Genomic DNA, 20,733 nt, shown 5'->3' on the forward strand with positions numbered 1-20,733 from the left:
AGAGTGAGAGAGAGAGAGACATAGAGAAGGAGGGAGAGGGAGGGAGGGAGGGGGATCTGTGCCCCGAAGACATTTCGTAGAATAAAGCTGAAGAGAAACATCCTTGCATTACAGGAATTATCCGAAGCCAGCTAATGGAAGGGAAGTTAGATGATGTAGAGCAGCAGTTGGAGTTCCTGAATGAAGTTCAACAGTCTATTGGAGTATCAGCAGTAAGTGGAGAATAATGTTTTTCCAAAAATGATTTGATACTAATCCATGTTCATAATGCGGATCTGAGGACCTCTATGCCATAGTTCTATCCTTCATGTTCTTACAATGTCCGGTTTTTGGATTTCATGAGAGAGGGTGAAGACGGTGATAGTAGTGAGCATGTATATAACATTGAGAAGGAAGACAACTGTCATGGCTCCGACAGATGAAACTCTTCAAAAGAACTTTGAGGCATTGTTTACCTTAAAGAATCTTTATTTTGAGTAGCATAACATCGGCAGTGCATAACGGAAGCCCAAAACTGAATTCCCCTCCCCTGAGCACATAGTATCAAAGCACAATTCCCTCCTCCAATTAACAGTCATAAATCACATTCCCCAATTAGCTTGAAGCGCAGGCCTCCTCTCCCGTTCTCCAGCCCGCCAATTCCTTACAATAACCTTGTTTCTCACACTAGGTTTAGTGTTGTTATGTCTAGCTGGACCCTTGTTCACATTCCCCCTCCCAGCATCATCATCTAACTCAAAAGGTAAAAGATGGCTACATTTCCATCTGTTGTCAATGCAAAAACATCCAATGTTAGCAGCGTTGACAACAACCTTGTTAATGTGATTCACAGTTGAGTGACTTTGCTAAGTCTGAAGCTGTATTTGATTTGGGGATGGCATGCAAGGAGAGGACGTTATAAAAGGCTGGTTGAGCCAGGACCACAAATGAGAAGAACCAGGGCAAAACTAATACAAGTCTTCACCCCCAAAACCCTTTCAAAGTCTTAAATAAAAACCTTTTGTAAGTATTGGTGATTTTTGAAAGATAAAAGTTTGCCCACCAACTGGTAGCAGCAAAACCCAGAGCTGCAATTTGGTAGTAAGAGGATTAGGAGATTATGGATTATGGATTCCAACCTCCATAACAAAACTCTGCAGGGAGAGTTTAATTATTTCAAATATAGTTTAATGACAACAAATTGGAATAGAGTTGAATCTTATGAAAAAGAAATGTAAAAAAAATAATAACACATTTCCCAATTCAATTATTAAGAGTTAATTTGGTTTGGTTAATTATTACATTAATTATTTGATTAATTCTGAAGCAATACTTATTATTGCTCTTATATTTTAAAATATCTACTGTACAAGGAGAGGAGTTGCTATGGTTGCTCTCATGAAACTAGAGAGTTGGAAAATTGGGGCTTCTAAATAAATTTAGTGGTTGTGTTGAGGTGACAATTCTCTGGCAGTTGCTCTGCCATATCCACGGCCCAGTTGCCTTTCTGTGGCCGGGGGGGGGGGGGAGGGAGAAGAACCAGACTTTACTTATATCTTTGTTATTTAACCTCCTCTCAGATGGGAGCCAGTTTTCAAACAGTTATCCAGGTAGAGTGATCCCAGAGAAAAGGCAGGTGGGAACCCTTCTCCTACTTAAAAGAGGCAGGTTTCCAGAGTGTTACGTTGCATGTGTGGGAGAAAGAGATATAAGAATTTGAATTGCGATAAATAGAGCTTGCATCCTATATACAGCAGTCACTGGAATTACTTCATAATGGCTTCTTTAGCTTTTCTGCAGTAAAACTACCTATCAGAAGTTCTCACATTCCTACCGTAAATGGCTGTGTAAGTGTTTCTAATCCAGCTTGTTGGGAGAAGCCTGACCCTTCCTACGGATGGCGCTAGTGAGGAAGCTTTTTAAACGAGCTTGAGAGTTCCAGTAACATAGGACACATTCAGTGGTGGGATTCAGCCGGTTCGCACCACTTCGGCAGAACCGGTAGCTAATTTTTTGTTGCCCAGGCCCGGAATGGACTTCCGGAAGCGGCCTCCACACAGAGAACCGATTGTTCACATATTTGAATCCCACCACTGGACACATTGTTGGGAAAATGAGATCGCTTAAAGTTTTGCAGATTCATAACTTTCAACATTTTGGATCCTGCCATTGCTAGAGCTCTCAACCTGAGGGCTTTCCCTTCTTTCTATAAAGAAGACATATAACGTCCATTGAAGTTTAATCTTCTGGACTTCTGCTGAAAAAGCTTCTGGAAAAGAAGGATTGAACTGATAAATTACGGGAGTTCCGTACAGGAAGTCCTTGACTTATAACCATTGATTTAGCAACAGTTCAAAATTGCAACTGCGCTGAAAAGAGTGACTTATGATTGGGGCTCACACTTATGACCGCCACAGCATTCCCACGGTCATGTGATCAAAGTTTGGGTGCTTGGCAATCGGCAAATAATTTATAATGGTTGCAGCCTGGTTGCAGTTGGCTTCCAACAAGCTAAGTCAGTGGGGGAAGCCGGATTCACTTAATGACTGTATGATTCATTTAACAACTGCAGTGATTCACCGGAAAGCGACTTGGCAAAGAAAGAAAGTGAGAGTCAGATTTAAAAAACAGAAGATTTGACCTTTTAGAGGGGGCATTATAGGTTTATATACTTCTTTGAATAAGATTAAAAGAACGGAAGACTTTTAGATATAATTAAGACTTTTGTAATGAAAGATAGGATTTAGAATTAAGATAGCATTTTTTCTTCTTCTTTTGATATGGGAAATAGGAAGATAAGAGGAGGATTGATTTGAATAAAATTTTCAGCTATATAAATGTTTAATATTGAGGGAATCATAACTGATAAAGATATTTCAAATACTGAAGGGAAATCAAACTTTAACAAGAGTAGGAAAAACAGGATATTGATGAATGATTGACATTATTGATTTATGAATTGATATTATTATTTGTATGATATTAGTAAAATATGATGATCTAACTTTGTATACATTAACAGTACCAAAAATTGTAATGGTGTAATGAAGGGAAAATGGGAAAAATTTGAAGAAGAAAGGAGGATCAGGGAAAAAATACTGGATTGTGTAGTATTGAACAGATTTATATTGAAAAAGCTAATGTTAAATATTTGAACCCAGACAACATGTTGTTTACTAAGCACTAAGGACTGTAATTCTTAAAAATTAATAAAACTTTAATAATAAAAAAACACAACTGCAGTGATTCACTTAACCATGGCATTTTGTTTTCTTTTTACAACCCTGTAATCCTTTGCTTTGGGGTGGAGTCAGGGTAACTAAATGGAACTGAGTGTTTACTGGCCGGATGCCCTTCCTGACGCCTAGGTGGAGTTTGCAGCAGATATTTTCTCTTTGCACCCTGATAGAGAAACATCTCCTGCTGCCTAGAACTGAACTCTCAACCTCCTAAGTGTGAGGGGAGCATCTGCACCTCATAGTTACTCCATTTAAACAAGGCAATAAAGCTTGTAAAATTGGACAAAACTAACTTAACAATCACCTTGCTTAGCAACAAAAATTCTAATCTCAGTTGTGGTCATAAGTCAAGGACTACCTCAGGGGTAGGCAACCTTGGCTCTTTTATGACTCATGGACTTCAACTCCCAGAATTCCTGAGCCAGGAATTCTGGGAGTTGAAGTCCATGAGTCATAAAAGAGTCAAGGTTGCCTCCCCCTGGACTACCTGTATGTATGTAGATAATTGGAATGGAAATCTCAGTTTTTATCTGTTTAATTTAAGACTTAGACAGATATGGAGGAATGCTCTACAAATTTGACTTAAGTGGTTGAATTCCCTAACAGGGTTTTTTTTAGCTACAACAGTCAGTATCAATGCCTAACACCTGATGGAATAGAAAACATTTTTATGTATTTTCAAAAAAAAATTGTTTTGTAGGAGCTGTCTTATCTACGTGCGGTTTTGGCTATGAAGAAAAATAAAAGACAAGAAGAAGTTATTACTTTGTTGAATGATGTCCTCGATGCCCATTTTTCTTCTCTCCAGGGTTTACCTCTTGGTATAGAATATTTTGAAAAATTAAATCCTGATTTTTTGATAGAAATTATTAAGGAATATCTTAATTTTTGCCCAAGTCAGGTAAGGTACTAAAATTCTTATCTTTTAAAAGTAATCAAATATATATAATGTTTTGTTTTTACTCCATTCTTTAAAAAAATTCTATTAGGATGGAAAGAACAATTATTAAAATATTTAGCCTGCTATGTGTGGGAAGTAAACACTGATTTATAATGGACTAACCTCTGAAAGGGCAAAAAGATAATGCTAATACTTTTATGTTATCACGAAAATAACAAGACTCCTTTTACCATTTTTAACTACTGAAAACATTTCCTCCTTCATTAAAAATGTAAATGAGGAAATTGTTATGACCCAAATTAGTTATAAAATTCTATGGATAGCAGATTTATTCTGCTTGGGACCAAAGCAAAAGTAAGATAGATCACCTATTTTCTATTTTGTGAAATCCTCTTTCTGACATCTCTTTCCTCTATAGTTCTTACCAGAAGTTTAGATTAGTTGTTTGCAAAATTATTGCCTAGTAACTCTTGAGAGCTATAATCCCAACATATTTAGAGGTGAGGAAAAGTTGGTGTAGCCTAAATGATGCCAATTAAATAAGGTAAAAATAAAAAAAAACAATTTTGCAAGAAACCTAATCCTAACCTAATTCATGAAGATTTATTTACTAAAGTTTCTTTTGAGTCAGGCTGTCTTTGGAAGATTCTGTCTGTGGAGTGCTTCCTTTGGAGGCAATTAGGATGACGAAGTTGATCTGTCCATGTGTTATCCTCTTGTCTTAGTACCCAACAGTTGGACATCAAAAACAGATGGATTCAGAAATGCCAACTAATAAAGGAGAATATTTGTAGCTGAGGATTGAAATAAGGGGTCCTTGGTGCTCTCTGAGCCTGCTTGTTTTCTTGCAGACGTTTCATTATCCAAAATTAACTATTTTGGTTAACACGATGAGCACTGATGATGTTACCTAGTTGGATAATGAAATGTCTGCAAGAAAACAAACAAGCACAGAGAGCACTAAGGACCCCTCAGAAATGCCAAGGTTATGCATTGAGAGATCCAGAGAACAAGGCAGGGCAAAAAGCACATTAGATTTTACTTCTCACCAGTGGTGGGATTCAAATATGTGAACAACCGGTTCTCTGTGGATGCCACTTCCGGAAGTCCATTCTGGGCCTGGGCAACAAAAAATTAGCTACCGGTTCTGCCGAAGTGGTGTGAACCGGCTGAATCCCACCACTGCTTCTCACTCAAATAAATGTGTTCATCATATTGAACTGTCTCTGTTGTATAGTTGGAATACAGTAATGTTTAATCGTGAGGTCTGTGTTAACTTTTAGCCAGCAGGCGCAGGACAGCCTCCTTCACCACTTCTGAGGCCTTGCGCATCAGTCCTTGAAACTGTGATGAAAACAGTCCCTGGTCTTTTACAAGCTGCCTACTTGGTTGCAAAAGTGAAATATTTATCAGGTAATAATTTCTTTAAGGATACATTTTTGTTCTTTCAAATTATACACTCAGCTTCAGAAAGCAGCTTCAGAGATGTGGGTAAAGTGCAGGCTACATTGCCCCACAGACAGACTTTCTGAGGAATGTATTGCTAAAATTCAGTATAAATGAGGAATGGTCATTTTAGGTTGGAAATAGACTAAAAATAGCTTTGGCTTTGCTGTAGACCTGGAATATTTAATCATCTGGAGAAGAAACAAAGTAAGGAAAGGATGAATAATATGATTTCTGAGATTCTCTCCACCCCTGTTACCAAAAACAGCCATAGGAGAAGTTGGCATTTTCTTGTGCAACAAAATAATGTTTGCATTTGTGTGTGTATTGCATGCATTTTCTCATAGATTATTTAGGATGTGTGCATACGTGTTGGCACTGAGAGGGTGTGTGTAAATTTATAATTAGGCTGTCCAGACGACTGTCCAACTAGAGCAGGGGTAGGCAACCTTGGCTCATTTATGACTCGTGGACTTCAACTCCCAGAATTCCTGAGCCAGCCATGCTGGCTCGGGAATTCTGGGAGTTGAAGTCCACGAGTCATAAAAGAGCCAAGGTTGCCTACCCCTGAAATATTTTTGCAGATTTTTTTTCCTCAACCGCCCCCTACCCCTACCCTCGCCACCAGATCTTAATCCCTTTTAAGCTTGATTTTTTTTTCCTGGCTTCGCTTCCCATACACGCACCAAACTGCTCTGCTCTGTTCCAATCTCAGAAAGTTTCTTTACTGACAGCGGCTTCACCTCCTTTATGCAGTTTATTTCCAATATTCTGTTGATTAGAAAATATATATATAATGTTAATACCACTTTATGATGCCTTGGTAAGACTACTATTGGAATATACATCCAGTTTTGGTCACCACAATGTAAAAAAGATGTTGAGACTCTCGAAACAGTGCAGAGAAAAGCAACAAAGATGATTAAGGGACTGGAGGCTAAAACATGAAGAACAGCTGCTGGAATTGGGTATGTCTAGTTTATTGAAGAGAAGGACGAAGGGGGACATGATAGCAGTGTTCCAATATCTCAGGGGCTGCCACAAAGAAGAGGGAGTCAAGCTATTCTCCAAAGCACCTAAAGGCAGGACAAGAAGCAACTGATGGAGACTGACCAAAGAGAGAAGCAATCTAGAACTAAGGAGAAATTTCCTGATAGAACAATTAAATCAATGGAACGACTTGCCTCCAGAAGTTGTGAGTGCTCCAACATTGGAGGCTTTTAAGTAGAGATTGGTCACTCATTTGTCTGAAATGATATAGGGTTTCCTGCCAGGCCTCCAAGGTCCCTTCCAACTCTGTTACTCTGTTATTCTGAATGAAAAAGAAGCTTCTTTGCAGGAAATATCCTAGCCCTATCCATTAATGTAACCTAGTTTTATCCACTTCTCCCTATTGCTCTCCCGTTTGCAGCCCATGGTATTTTAAAAATAAAATTAAAAAATGTAGTTCCAGATTGTGAACGTATAAGCCAAGAAACAACACAGGTGGCTTGTATCAAACTCTTTCTGATATTTTATTACTTCATTACTCCTGTAATTTTGAAAACAAAGATAATATTCTTAAATTAAATTGAAACATTCCTTTATTGGCTAGTAGGGGATGAGGGGGTCAAAGAAACATACTATATACAGCAGGGGTAGTCAACCTTGGCTTTTTTATGACTCGTGGACTTCAATTCCCAGAATTCCTGAGCCAACTTAGCTGGCTCAGGAATTCTGGGAGATGAAGTCCACGAGTCATAAAAGAGCCAAGGTTGACTACCCCTGCTGTATACAGTCAGGAGCGACATTATTTTACAGATGCTTCTATAAAACAACTTTTGAAGATGGAGGGGTTTATTATTCCTGTGTTTCATTTATTTCATCTGCTCAGGCAACTATGAAGCCTCTGAGAGGATCTTACAACACTGTCTGGAGCAGAATCCTTCCTATGCAGAGGCTCATCTCCTCATGGCTCAAGTTCATCTGTTGCAAAACAACTTCCAACCCTGTGCCCAGTCTCTGGAGCTCTGTCTAAGTTACAACTTTCAGGCAAGTTGGATGAGTTTGTACTAAAACTCTACTTTCATTGCATACTTGACTGGGTCCCTGAATTTTTAATATTGATGTTTATTATTTGAGAGTGCTGAGGTGATTGCAAATTGTTAGAATTGTTAATTAGCCCTTTAATGCCCTAAAAAAGTTTCCTTCCTTGCCTTGTCTACAGGACTGATAGATTTCTAAGATCTAATTCAGTCTCCTTCTTCTTGCTGATTTACAACTACCCAACTGTCCTAATTAAAGATCAGTTCAGTTCACAATTTGACAAAACTTCATTCTGGCCACAAGAGAAGCCAGCCCAGATTGTAGGTATAGCGAACCACCAGATGTACACACAAGAGGAGCTCATAGTATAGATGTAACAAGTTTGGATCAGAAAACTTCAGGAGATTTTAAGTTTTGATAAACACAGGCCTGCAATGGTGATCACAGGAGGATCAGCAGAAGTGTATAGCAGAATTGTATTGATCGTTACTTGTTGCCTTACAGAGGATTGGAATATAATTCCTAGATATTTGAAGGCCATCGTCTGTTCTATAGATCTTTATTTTCCAGCAGTGGGCCTAATAACTGGCCTACCATTTAGAAGTCACCCTGATTTTTGTTTTGTGGTAATTAATAGAATTTTTCCTTTTCAATGTACTCTGTACTCTTGATTTTCAAAATAATCAAACATTCCACCACCCCTTGTATGATTTGAAGGGTGAACTCCTTCTGGGAATCTTTGATAAAGCTTAGCAACTATATAGTACAATAATTGCTCAAAGAACATTCTTAAATATCTACGGTAAGTAATATACAGTTGATTTTTCAATGCTTTTTTAAAAAAAAAATTTTTGTGGAAGACAGTAGAGAATGCAGATACCAATTATTTGCTCAAATTACTTTTCACCAGATTAGGGACCATCCTGTGTACCACTTAGTAAAAGCAAAAGCCCAGATAAAGATGGGTGAAATAGCAGAAGCCATTAAAACCTTGCAGATGGCAATGAATTTGCCAGGGATGAGAACAAGTACACCGTCCTCTAAATCAAAAGCAACTGAAATCGATGGGCGCGATCGTCTCTCTCTCTACCTGGAACTGGTAGAGGCTCATCGTTTGAATGGTGAACAGGTACTTATTTTTATTTATTTGTATATCAAATGATATGGCAATGTTAATGAATTGTAATGGATGACCTTGGGGGACGAGGGAAAGAGATGCAATCAGGAAACAATCAGACAACGGGAAGAAGCCCCCAAGAATTTAACAGTCAGAGAAAGAAGCTTAATAAGGACCCACCTTAATTGATCAGATGGTTAAAATGGCGGCAGGAAGTTTGTACCTTCAGATGTGCCAGATTTGTTAGTGTAACCTTGCAATAAAGTAGATTTAGCTCATCTATTATGTTTCCTATCTGATTTATCCGAGAGAGCTGACATAAGTGCACGTTAGCACGGTTTATGAACTTCAGAGAGACGTTATTACATTTACAGTTTAAAATCTTTAAAGTATCTGCAATACCATGATATCAGTGATCAACAGGATTCATATGGACACTGCCCTGAATGGGGTTTGATGAAACATGAATGAGCCTAGCTTTCCTAGAGGCCTTCTCACATGGAGGAGGGAATTCATGCTCAAGCAAAATTAACTCTGACAAAACAAAGATGTCAATTTCATAAACTATGGTTTGAAAGCAGTTTCTTTAAAACCCAATGCACGTAATAGTCAGCAGGATCTGCAAAATTTGAGCAAAGAATGTCCAAGCCAATCAAAGCAAAGACTGGGAGTGATAGTTCTTATTCTTTTCTGAAATAAGGACATCTGAGTTTTCTCAAGTAGTTGGAAGCTTTATAGCTAACAAGAAAGTAAGGTCAGCAATCAAAAGGTGCTTTTTAGAATGTGGTGGTGGGAAAAAGTTTGAATTTGAAAGGCCATGAGTAGAAATAAAAAAAAACATTGCCACCCAGCTAAGAAACCTCTATAGACTACATTTACCTCTTGGATTGCCCATGACTGCATCCATTTAAAAGAGATTTTCCCCTTCTCTTCAGTTGGAATAAAGAAGGCTATTTGGAAGCTTTTCAAACTGCCTTCCACATAATAGCAAACGTTTTGTCAGCAGATGTTGTGGAATGGTCTGAAAAACTAATCAAGTCAGGATCTACCTTAGAACGAAAGGTGCATTTTCAGGAATTTTGAATAAAATATGGCAACAGGTTGATTCTGATTCTCTCCTGGCATGCTAGAGATATTGCCAAGTTATATGTCACAAGGCTCTTCAGCTTGTATTCAGAAGAATCCTAAAGGGTTCTTTGCAAGTTTTGATTTGACATTCCTGAAATATATAAAGGGGGGAAAGCAAGATTACCCTCTATGAGTTAGAAGATTGGTCTTTTCTACTTCTGAAAGCTCTAAGACTTCTGATTTAGAACCTGATGAAGAAATTGCACAGGGAGGCAACTCAAGTGGGGAAGATAACCTGCTTCAAAATATCTCCCTATAGTTTTGCAGAGAGTGACTGGGAAAGTAAAAAGAGAAGGAGGACAGGATAATGTGTTTTTCCTATCTCAATAGGGCTAGTAGGTTTGCTTACTCCTATATTTGTAACAACGTAGAACTTTGGGGGGACTAGAAAGACCGATAGATCTGGCTGGTGGTCCATGTGAGTCAACCATTTTTCTATTTTTTATTATAATAATTTATTAATTTTAAAAATACAGTCAAAGAAAAGGGAAAAAAAGGAAAAAGGTAAAAAAGAGAAAAATTTTCTAGCATCATAAAATTTGTTATAAAATTTCAAAATAACAGTTATTTAAATCTGAAAATCTTAAACGTTTTAACAGTGAAAATCAGTATAAAGTAAGTCAGAGTTGTAAACCATCCAGAGTCACTTAAATGAGATGGGCAGTGTAGAAATTTAATAAATAACTAAGTCAATATTAAAATTAAATTACTATATAGTAGTTAATAACTATGACCAATATGACTCAAATTATACATGTATAAATTGAGATAAATTACCTTTTGACTAATTTGTTGTGTGAACCAATTATGCACCTTAAAAATCCTCCGACAATATCCTGTACAAGATTCAGACAGAAACTTTTATAAACTGCCCAGAATCTCTGTATGAGATGGGCAGCCATAAGAAAGGAAGGAAGGAGTGTACCAATGAACTAGCAATAGCAGTAGCACTTAGACTTATACGTATACTGCTTCACAGTGCTTTACAGCCCTCTCTAAGTGGTTTACAGAGTCAGCATATTGCCCCCAACAGTTTGGGTCCTCATTTTACCAACCTTGGAAGGATGGAAGGCTGAGTCAACTTTGAGCCAGTGAGAATCAAACTACTGGCAGCTGGCAGTCAGCAGAAGTAGCCTGCAGTACTGCATTCTAACCACTGCGCCGCCATGGCTCTAAGTCACTAACTAATTAACTAGTTAGCAACTAACTAATTTGGCAGACAAACTAAAAGAGTTTAATCTGAGAGCTGGAGTTTTGCATGAATGTGATGGCTGGCATTTTGACAAAATATTTGTTTGTTTGTAGCATGAAGCTGTTAAAATCCTCCAAGATGCTATCAATGAATTTTCTGGTACAACTGAAGAACTGCGGGTCGTGATTACTAATGCAGACTTAGTTCTTGTGCAAGGAGATGTTGAAGCAGCCTTAACTATGTTCAGAAATATAACACCAGAGCAGACTTATTTTGTTCAAGCCAAAGAAAAGATGGCAGAGATCTACCTGAAGTACAGGAGAGACAAGAAGCTGTATGCAAGCTGTTATAGGTAAGATCTTATATTGCCCACATCCTTCCCCCCCAAAAAAATAAATTGCATTGTAAATTTATATCCAAGTAACCACTTTGACATATTGGTTCTCTGCTCTTTGCTGATACCATAGTCATAGTCACGGGCACTGTTTTACATGCCCATCTGAGTGGGAAATTCCAAGCATTAGTCATGGGATATGAATGTTTGAGCCCCAGGCATCTATCTTATCAAAGATCCATACAAAACTGCTGGATGTGATCACCAATGAGATATTATCAATCTGCTGTTGACACCCAGTTCTATAGTATATCAACAGCCTTTGGCTGTGAAAGTCTTGCACTTGTGTTTTGAGACTGTTAGGGACTAGATTTGGAAAACAAGCTTAAACTAAATCCTCCCAAGAAGGTGCAAAAAAAAAATCTGGCCTATCCAAAAACATCAGTCATGCTGGTTGCTTCAGCTTCTCTTTGAAGAAGATGGTCAATTACTTGGGGTTCATTCTGGAGTTACGGTACCTACTGAAATAGCACGTGGAAGCCATGGTCAGGGGTCTTTGCCTAGCTAGGATTCATCCAGGAACCTTGTGTAAGTTATGCCTTGATCGCCGTGCAATTGAATGACTGCAGTGTACTCTACATAGAGTTGCCTTTAAAAACAACTTAGAAACTCCTGCTGATTCAAAATTCAGAGGCCAAATTGTTAGCTGGGGAAGCCTCCACAGCTAGTAGTGTTATAGAAATTATGCTTCACGTGTTCTCATCCACTACCTTCCTCTACATATTTCAGTTTAGATTACTTGCACTTTATCCTAAACTAATTGTACGGTTTGTGAAAAGAGACCCGCTTCATACATGAGTCTAAAACATGCTTTGATTTTGCTTAATTCAGTTTAAGAATGGTTAACGTGGTTAACCAAAACTGGGGATGAACACTTCCAAACTGCTCTTCATCTTCACCGGCTGAATTATAATTTGGGGTTCTTTTCATCCCATTTGAATGTGTTCCACCGAATTACTGTAATCTCAGAAAAATACTTGCCCACAGATTCATGCATGCTAATTAAAGCTAAGGTCTCCAGGATATCAACTGATTTCAGTTGTCTTTCTCTAAACACAAGTATTCTATATTCCTATTAAATTGAAGTTTCCAAGGAAGAAGCAAATATTTAATATTTACTATTAAAGATCAACCCCTGACGTTTTTGATTCTTGAAAACCTATCTTATTTGAACTGCCAGTAAAAGCTTCTGTTTCTCACAGTGTTTACCATAAGGTTTCTTACTGTTCTTTGTAGAGACCTGGTGGAAAAAATGCCAAGTCCCCACACCTTTCTTCTCCTGGGTGATGCATACATGAATATCCAGGAGGTAGGTTTCTCCAATTTTACGCTAAGAATACAAGAATGAAACTACCGTAGATATTGGGCATTTACAAAAAGAAGGGGAGGATAAAGTTGTAATCTGAAAGTGAAAAGTTCATCTACTCTATCACAATACCACTGCACTAAATATCTGCATGAAGTTGAAGAGATTCTTGTTCTCCCTGTCAGCATGGACACAAGAGTTGATCTTAGTTCCTCCACTATTCTCACTCAAGCTTCCTGTTCCCAAACAAAGTCACTCCCTTTAGGAGGTAAAATGAAGAATACAGGTGACACATATATGTCTTCTGAATCCTGTGGAGGCATAGTACTGAAGGCATCTCTTTGAAGGTTGAGACGTCTACTTTAAGCCCCATATTGGATATTTTGAAAATTTTTAGAAACATGTTTAAGGTCAAAATCTTATACATAAGAACTCAAAACGCCTCCAGAATGGTAAAAAAAATGCTAATTTTTGCAAGGGGGACAAGTATAGAGTTCATAATGGCTAGCAAGATTGATTATTGTATCTCTTCATATGCAGATTCTATGCATGCACTAAAATGGTGTATGATCTAAAGTCTGAATTGTCTGTTTTTTAATCAAAGTAAAAACAGGCATATGAATGGGTATTGCTGTGAAATGGAGCTGTTTTGTCATACCTGGCTTTCTGAGCTGCATTGTTCCTGAAAAGGACCTGTGCATTTGCTCTCCTTTTTAGCAACGACAATAGCACTTAGACTTATATACCACTTCACAGTGCTTTACTGCCCTCTCTAAGCGGTTTACAGAGTCAGCGTATTGCCCCCAACAATCTGGGGTCCGCATTTTACCGACCTCGGAAGGATGGAAGGCTGAGTCAACCTTGAGCCGGTCAGGATCAAAGGATTTTTGCCAGAATGTCAATGTGGACTTTGGGAGCTTTTTGCTTACTTATTTGTCTTACGAGTTTTCCAAGCATGAGATAGGCAAAGCTGTGACTGAACTGATGTTGCTTTAGCCCCCAGCAACACAGACAGCAAAGCCAAAAGTGAAAGATCTCAGAGTGCAGTTCTCATCAATATTTGGAGAGTTACATCTGCTCTATATTAATGAAACTTTTAATTATGTGTTGATCGTGAGCTTTTGATTCTCTTGAAAAATTATTTCAGGAATGAGTGGGCTGATGAGCTGGATAGCAATTTTGTGAAACTGCATTGTGTTGGGTTGCGTTGCGTTGGATTGCATTTTAAGTCCAGTCCTATATAATCTTCACTTTTATCTGTTGCAATTCTAGCCTGAAAAAGCCATAGAGGCTTATGAACAGTCTTTAAAGAAAAATCCTAGAGATGGAGCCTTGGCTCGTAAAATTGGGAATGCTCTAGTCAAGACTCACAATTATTCAAAGGTATAGTATGAAGAACAAGCGGGGCGTGGTGGCCTAGAGGTGAAGAGGCTCACCTCCCACTCAAAAAGGTTGAGAGTTCAATCTTAGGCAGCAACAGGCGTTTTTCTAAGAGGGCACAAAGAGAAAATATCTGCTGTGAGCTCCGCATAGGCATCAGGAAGGGCATCCAGCCAGTAAACTCTCAGATTCACTTAGTCATCCCAACACCAGCCCGAAGCAAGGGAAAAGAAAAAATATAGTATGAAGAACATACAGAAATAATGACTTGCATGGTCTTCACAAGCACCAGGGACTTTTAAAGTTGCAAAGTAAGCAGATTCCCTAACGTATAAAAGTGGGAGAAACTAGGATGCTATCATGCACATATCCTTTTCCCCAGCTGCATTCATCAAGATTGGTGAACGGTGCACCCAAAAACTTAAATCCTTAGTTGGGGAGTTTAAGATTGTAATCATGGTGATGTTCGTAATGCCATTTGCTTTCCTTATCCAGAGGAACTACCACTCCCAGGAACCCAGCCAGTCAGCCACTCAGCCATTAGTGAACAATGCTAGTAGTTGTACTTTTGCAATAATGAAAGGGCCTGACATTCCCAGCTCTGATCTAATTTACAGCAAAACTTTTGTATCTTGTTGCAGGCCCTTACTTTCTGTATATGCATATTAATTTTTTTCATAATTATTGTATGCATATTGCCTGGAATTATAATTGGAACAAAACAAGAATACATTGAAAAGTAGATTGTATGTGGGTCTTTGGATAACGTTATTCCTTAAGTATCTAAGAGCTTTTGAAAAGGCATTAGCACTCATCTATAAAAATGCATTGGAAATTTCATTTAACGTATTTTCAGAAGGAATCTTTGGTTTTTAGGCAATCAGCTACTATGAAGCTGCTCTGAAAACTGGACAGCAGAATTTCCTCTGTTATGACTTGGCTGAGCTACTGCTAAAATTGGGCCAGCATGACAAAGCAGAAAAGGTTCTTCGGCAAGTCTTAGATCATGAACCTGGTAAGACCTTCTCCCATTTCTTTCAGATTCTCCAAGTTTGTATACATGGGATAGGCAAACACTTCCAGAACTTATTTAAGCATTTTAAATTTGACTAGTCAGCTTGCTTCAATTGCATATTTTATGCAAGCACTTTATAGTTACAGGCTAAATAGATTTTTTAAAAAAAACCTTTCAGATGTTGGAGAGAAAAGAAAAGCATTGTGGTCTGATACATAACTAGATTTTCCTTCTCCAGCCTGGGAGCCTCTGGAAGGATTGTTCATGGAACAGAGCCTTCTGTTTCACAGAAATACTGAGGGAATGTTGGCAGTTTTCTCTGCCATGCCACCTCAGTTGCCCCATTTTCAATCAGATCAAATCAAATGAGCTCTTTGGGGTTATATTTCTTTCCTAACTCTTGCTTCAATTTCCTTAGTGCCCTTATTTTCATTGAATGCCGCCCCTCTGTAGTAATACATGTTTCTCAATTCCATCTCCTTGTATTCCGACAGTCAATGATTTGTCTTCTCTGATGGAAGATATCCAGTACCTGGTTCTTCTTGCAAAGGTTTACAGCAAAATGGAGAGAACTGAGGATGCCGTTGTTTCCTTGCAACAAGTAAAGAAACCCTAAATCAGCTAAAGCATATTTAATTGAAATGACCTTGGGTTTTTTTTTTCTTCTAATGATGATCTGAGGTCTTTCTTTCTTTCTTTCTTTCTTTTTCTTTCTTTGTTTCAAACTGTAATATATTGTGTGTTTTGAGGATGCCCATAATGATGTCTCCGGAGAGGATGAATGTTCACTCTCTTTCTCCTCTACAGTATCTCTTTTATGGAGCAGTCTTAAGGAGGATTTTTACTTTTATAATACAGTAAAAAAAGGCTTTTATAAATGTGTGAAGACTCTCAGTGGTTTTAGTGTAATTGTTTAATGTTCCACCAAAATTGAATTACTCATTTTTCAATATATCGCAGTTCCAGTTAAGTCACGATTTGGGAAGAATCTTGAGGTGATTAGAAGATGGAAATGCAGATTGTATGTAGAAGGTGTCAATCAATTCAATATTGTCTCTTTAGCCTTTTTGGGCTGGGGAATGAGTGTCAGAAGAGAGATGCTTGATGGACTTGGCTGATGGTGACTAGAATCCGGGTCCCCCAAGTGCCATTTTCAGTGTTGACACACTACAGCACCCTGGTGGACCGTTCTACTGCATCTCTCCACCAGTTAAGAACAAAAGTCAATCTGGCCACTTTGTCCTCGTGTGAGAGCTAAGACTTAGCAGCAAATGTCCTCTGGGTGCCTGAAGTTCTAAAATCCCTCCCTGACATATGGAGGATAGAAAGGCTCCTTCTTGCAACCTTTGAGAGTCCTTCGGCAGGCAGTACAGAGCCACAGACAGCACTGGCCTAACTTGGTTCAACACATCCCCTGGTCTGAAACGTATCAAAACAAGAATGAGCACAGTTGTGAGTCCTAGAAACCCTCAGCCGTCTTCAAAATTCTCTCTCAATCTCCTTGCCCGTAATCTCCTACTGGACTGGACTGGACTGGACTGGACTGGACTAGAATAGAATAGAATAGAATAGAATAGAATAGAATAGAATAGAATAGAATAGAATAGAATAGAATAGAATAGTTGGAAGGGACCTTGGAGATCTTCTAGTTCAACTCCCTGCTCAAGCAGGAAACCCGCCTAGACCATTTCAGACAAAAGGTTGTCCAATCTCTTCTTAAAAACTTCCAAAAAAGCTGGTTTTTGTTTTTTTGTTTTTGGTTTTTCCATCAGGCTCGCGAGATGCAAGCCAAAGTATTGAAGCGGACTCAGATTGAGCAGCCGGATGCTGTTCCTTTGCAGAAGCAACTGGCAGCTGAAATTTGTGCAGAGATAGCAAAGCATTCAGCAACTCAGCGGACCTATGAGAAAGCCATTACTTTTTACAAAGAAGCGCTTGTGCACTGTGAGACAGACAACAAGGTCAGCTGAGCTCCAAGCTGAGCCAATTTTTCTCCTTAGGTTTGTTTGGAAAGGCTTGGAGGTGGCCATATTTGGAAAAACAGTAAGGATCCTGTCTTTGATTCTCAGGTGATGTTGGAACTCTCCCGTTTATACCTTGCATTGGATGAAGTGGAGGCGTGCCAGCACCAGTGTGCTGCCTTGCTAAAAAATGATCAAGACAATGCAGCTGCCACTATGGTGAGTTAGGATGATTCTTGGGTGTTTTTTTTTAAGGAATGTGTAAACGTTTGTTGCATTGTTACCAACATAGCAGCAAACCTGCGTTCAGACATACTCAAAAATGACAGACCACTGATAACAAATAGTAGTCAAAATAGAATCTAAATTAAGAGTTTTAAAATCATTGTAAAATGTAATGCCACTCTCTTCCCCCCCCCTCCCCGCCTCTCCCCCCAAAAGCTCTGTAGCAATTAAGTGAAAAATACATGCTAGAAAGACTTTCAGGGGTATTAATAAACCTATGTGTATCCCCAATCTACTTCTAATTTCTTTTACAATTATACATCAAGAATACAACCACTGATCATAACTTAGTCCTTTGTGTGATATGGAAAGGAGGTTACAATAAGCCTGTTTTGTCCAGAAGTATTCCCACAACAATATTACTATAATTCACACCGGATAGTAAATTATCTTCGGGGCTTGAAAACAATGCAGTTGTTTAGGACAGAGGACTGACCCATCAGTGGCCGCAATTTCACTTCATTTAACAGTGCGTGTGTCGAGGGGCATGATGTTTTGAATTTGCCAGCATTTCTGGCCAAAAGAAAGTTGGCATTTGTCATTTGGTCAATGGAACTGAAAACATGGAACGTGAGGTATGCAGAATGCTGTCTGTACAAGAATATTCTGCCTTGTTTGTATTCTCCTTTCAGAGATCAGAATGACCCTGACCCTGCTGGTATTTTGTAAGTCCATGAAGACCTGGTTAGGCGCCTAGGTCTGGGACACTGAGTGTGCTAAGGACCCCATTTCTTGGCTATCTTAATAGCTATGGCAGTAGTTTTACTCAGCAACCATATATATTTATTCTGTATTGTTTTAATTGTTTTATGATGTAGGCTCCAGAGCAATTTATTGAGATGGACCAGCTATAGAAATGAAAAAATTAAAATAAAATAATAAATAAAAAATAAATAATAGAAGAAAATTCCTTCCATTGCTTTGAGATTTTCAAATCTCTTTCATTTATATCATCGCTGGGGGTCATTTTTAATGGGATTCGGTGATGGGAAAGGAATGCTAAGCTTCTTCCCTCTGGCGTGTAGTAAAATACAGAAAAGGCAGCATTGGCCTCATTTAAATTCGACCCTCCATCAAAGTGAGTAATTTATTTTCCCTTAAACATTTATGGTACACCGCTAGCATTGGCTAGGTGAAATGTTTGGCCCATATAGAACAAACCTATAGAATTTGACAGCTGGAAGGGACCTCAGAAGTCTTCCCCCAACTGAACTTTTATTCAGTGTTGCCAGAGGCCGATGTTTGCAAGATTACCTCAGTGCAGAGCAGGCTGTGCGCTTTCCTCTGATCGGTGAACCTGGCTGCTTTAATCCTTGTAGATGATGGCTGACCTCGTGTTCAAGAAACAGGACTATGAGCAGGCTGTGTTTCATTTCCAGCAGCTTTTGGACCGCCATCCCGGTGAGCATTGAAGCCTTTTGTTGTTCTTTTCTTACAAGCCTTGTTCAAAATCAAACAAATCTTGAGAAAGGGCTGAAAGGAACTAATTCTTTTCCGCAAATGATTAGAAATGAAATATTCCACAGAAGTGTGACAGGACAATCCGCTGTGTTCAAGATCAGATGAGAAAAAGTTTTCTCATAATGGCTTTTAAAAAAAAGTAGATGAAGGGAGAATATATTTACATAATTTGCAGAGCCCATTATACAATAATTCTGTTTTTTCTTGCCTCCATGGGCTTTGTTTAAAGCACCTGTATATGCTTTACCGCAGGAAAACAGAATTCCAGTCAGAATAGGAAGTAGGCTATGTACTCCTCAAATGTTAAAGTCAATTTAACAAAGAACACTTAGACACTTTGCAAGCTGACACAATTATTTGTAGCAATAGCTTTCACAGTCTGGATGACAAGTGTCAAATATTTGGCTGAATCGAGGGTGTTAAGGGTGCTCCCGGTAAGAGTTTCCAGGGGCAGGGGACAAGAAGACGGAAGAAAAGAAAATATATTATGTGACTTTTTTAAGGAAATAAAATATCTTTCTGCCATTGGTACAAGCAATCTGGACTTCCATGAATTCTTGAAGTCCTTAATGCGATTGGGATAAGAAGCTAAAAGGTGTATTCTGAGAATTTGTTTTTTAAAAAAATAAGAATGTTCATATTCTGAAAAACAAAAAGAGACACATTTAATATTTGTCGATTGAAAATAATAATAATAATAATAATAATAATAATAATAATAATAATAATAATAATAATAATAATAATAATAATAATAATAATAATAATAATAATAATAAAGTTGGAAGAGACCTTGGAGGTCATCGAGTCTAACCCCCTGCTCAGGCAGGAAACCCTATACCATTTCGGACAAATGGCTGTCTAGTCTCTTCTTAAAAACTTCCAGTGTTGGAGCATTCACCACTTCTGGAGGCAGGTTGTTCCACTGGTTAAGTGATGGAAGTGATGATGTGATTATTGTTTGATACAAGAGGAGCATTCTACAAACATTCTGAGCTTTACTTAGGTGTTCCTGTAATACAAAGGAACAGAGTAAGGAAGAATAACATGGTGCCTATAATTCTTTTGTTTTCAGCTACGGTATCAGAGTTCTTAGCTGCATAGGCCAGGCTTAGCTATTGTCTCATCTTCTCTCCCTACCTGCCCTTCCCCTGCAGCAAACGTAAAGGTGTGTGAGTGTGATGGAGGAGGCCAGGGCTATGATTGTAGGCTTGTCTCTTTACAGAGTGAAAAATGTATGACTTGGGAAGGTTGGCTTTCTTATTTTCTTTGGTGTTCATGTTTGTTCTGCGTGTGTATGTGTGTGTTTGCATATGTATGCTTTTTTTAAAAAAAAGACAGTTGCTTTGTTTGATCTGAACATATATTAACACATAATTACTCTTCATTATCATGTGCTTAGACAATTATACTACACTCTCTCGTTTAATTGATCTGTTAAGAAGAGCTGGAAAATTAGAGGAAGTTCCAAGATTCCTTGCAATGGCTGAGAAACATTCCCCAAGGACAAAAGTTGATTCGGGTTTTCATTATTGCAAAGGATTGTATTTGTGGTAGGTATGGCTAGAAAAGTACTAAGAAAAAAAAAGAAAGCTGGAAAAACAAGTCTTTTTTATTTGCCTTTATGAAATATTAGCCAAGCAAGTTCAGTTAGTGTATCTGTATCATACACTTGCACCATGATTGATTCCTGATGCTAGAAAATTATGTTTTTTTCTGCATTTTCCTCTTCTCCCCCTCCCAACATCCTTGAGCTACAAGCTGCTATTCCTCTGTAACCTCTTGTCTCTGTAGATAGATTCATACATTTCACTAAGTGTTTATGTGGCTCTTTTAGTTTAAGCTTAATGTATTGTATAAACTCAGCCACTTTCAGTTTAGACACACAGTGGCAGGATGTGTCC

General features: G+C 38.4%; 1 protein-coding gene across 1 annotated transcript in view; it reads left to right on the forward strand.

Moving 5' to 3' along the window:
- TTC21B (tetratricopeptide repeat domain 21B) overlaps positions 1-20,733 on the forward strand; it is a 44,087-nt gene that overhangs the window by 13,766 nt on the left and 9,588 nt on the right. Inside the window, exons 10-23 of the mRNA XM_015823635.1 lie at positions 115-212; positions 3,919-4,119; positions 5,403-5,532; positions 7,439-7,596; positions 8,501-8,719; positions 11,141-11,379; positions 12,658-12,730; positions 14,000-14,110; positions 14,984-15,122; positions 15,617-15,723; positions 16,895-17,083; positions 17,192-17,302; positions 18,688-18,769; positions 20,232-20,383. Coding sequence (XP_015679121.1) covers positions 115-212; positions 3,919-4,119; positions 5,403-5,532; positions 7,439-7,596; positions 8,501-8,719; positions 11,141-11,379; positions 12,658-12,730; positions 14,000-14,110; positions 14,984-15,122; positions 15,617-15,723; positions 16,895-17,083; positions 17,192-17,302; positions 18,688-18,769; positions 20,232-20,383 — 2,009 coding nt within the window. The remainder of the gene's footprint in view (positions 1-114; positions 213-3,918; positions 4,120-5,402; positions 5,533-7,438; positions 7,597-8,500; positions 8,720-11,140; positions 11,380-12,657; positions 12,731-13,999; positions 14,111-14,983; positions 15,123-15,616; positions 15,724-16,894; positions 17,084-17,191; positions 17,303-18,687; positions 18,770-20,231; positions 20,384-20,733) is intronic.

The sequence above is a fragment of the Protobothrops mucrosquamatus genome, unplaced genomic scaffold, assembly GCF_001527695.2.
Source record: "Protobothrops mucrosquamatus isolate PMUCROS unplaced genomic scaffold, P.Mucros_1.0 scaffold1933, whole genome shotgun sequence".
In the NCBI taxonomy this organism is placed as follows: domain Eukaryota; kingdom Metazoa; phylum Chordata; class Lepidosauria; order Squamata; family Viperidae; genus Protobothrops; species Protobothrops mucrosquamatus.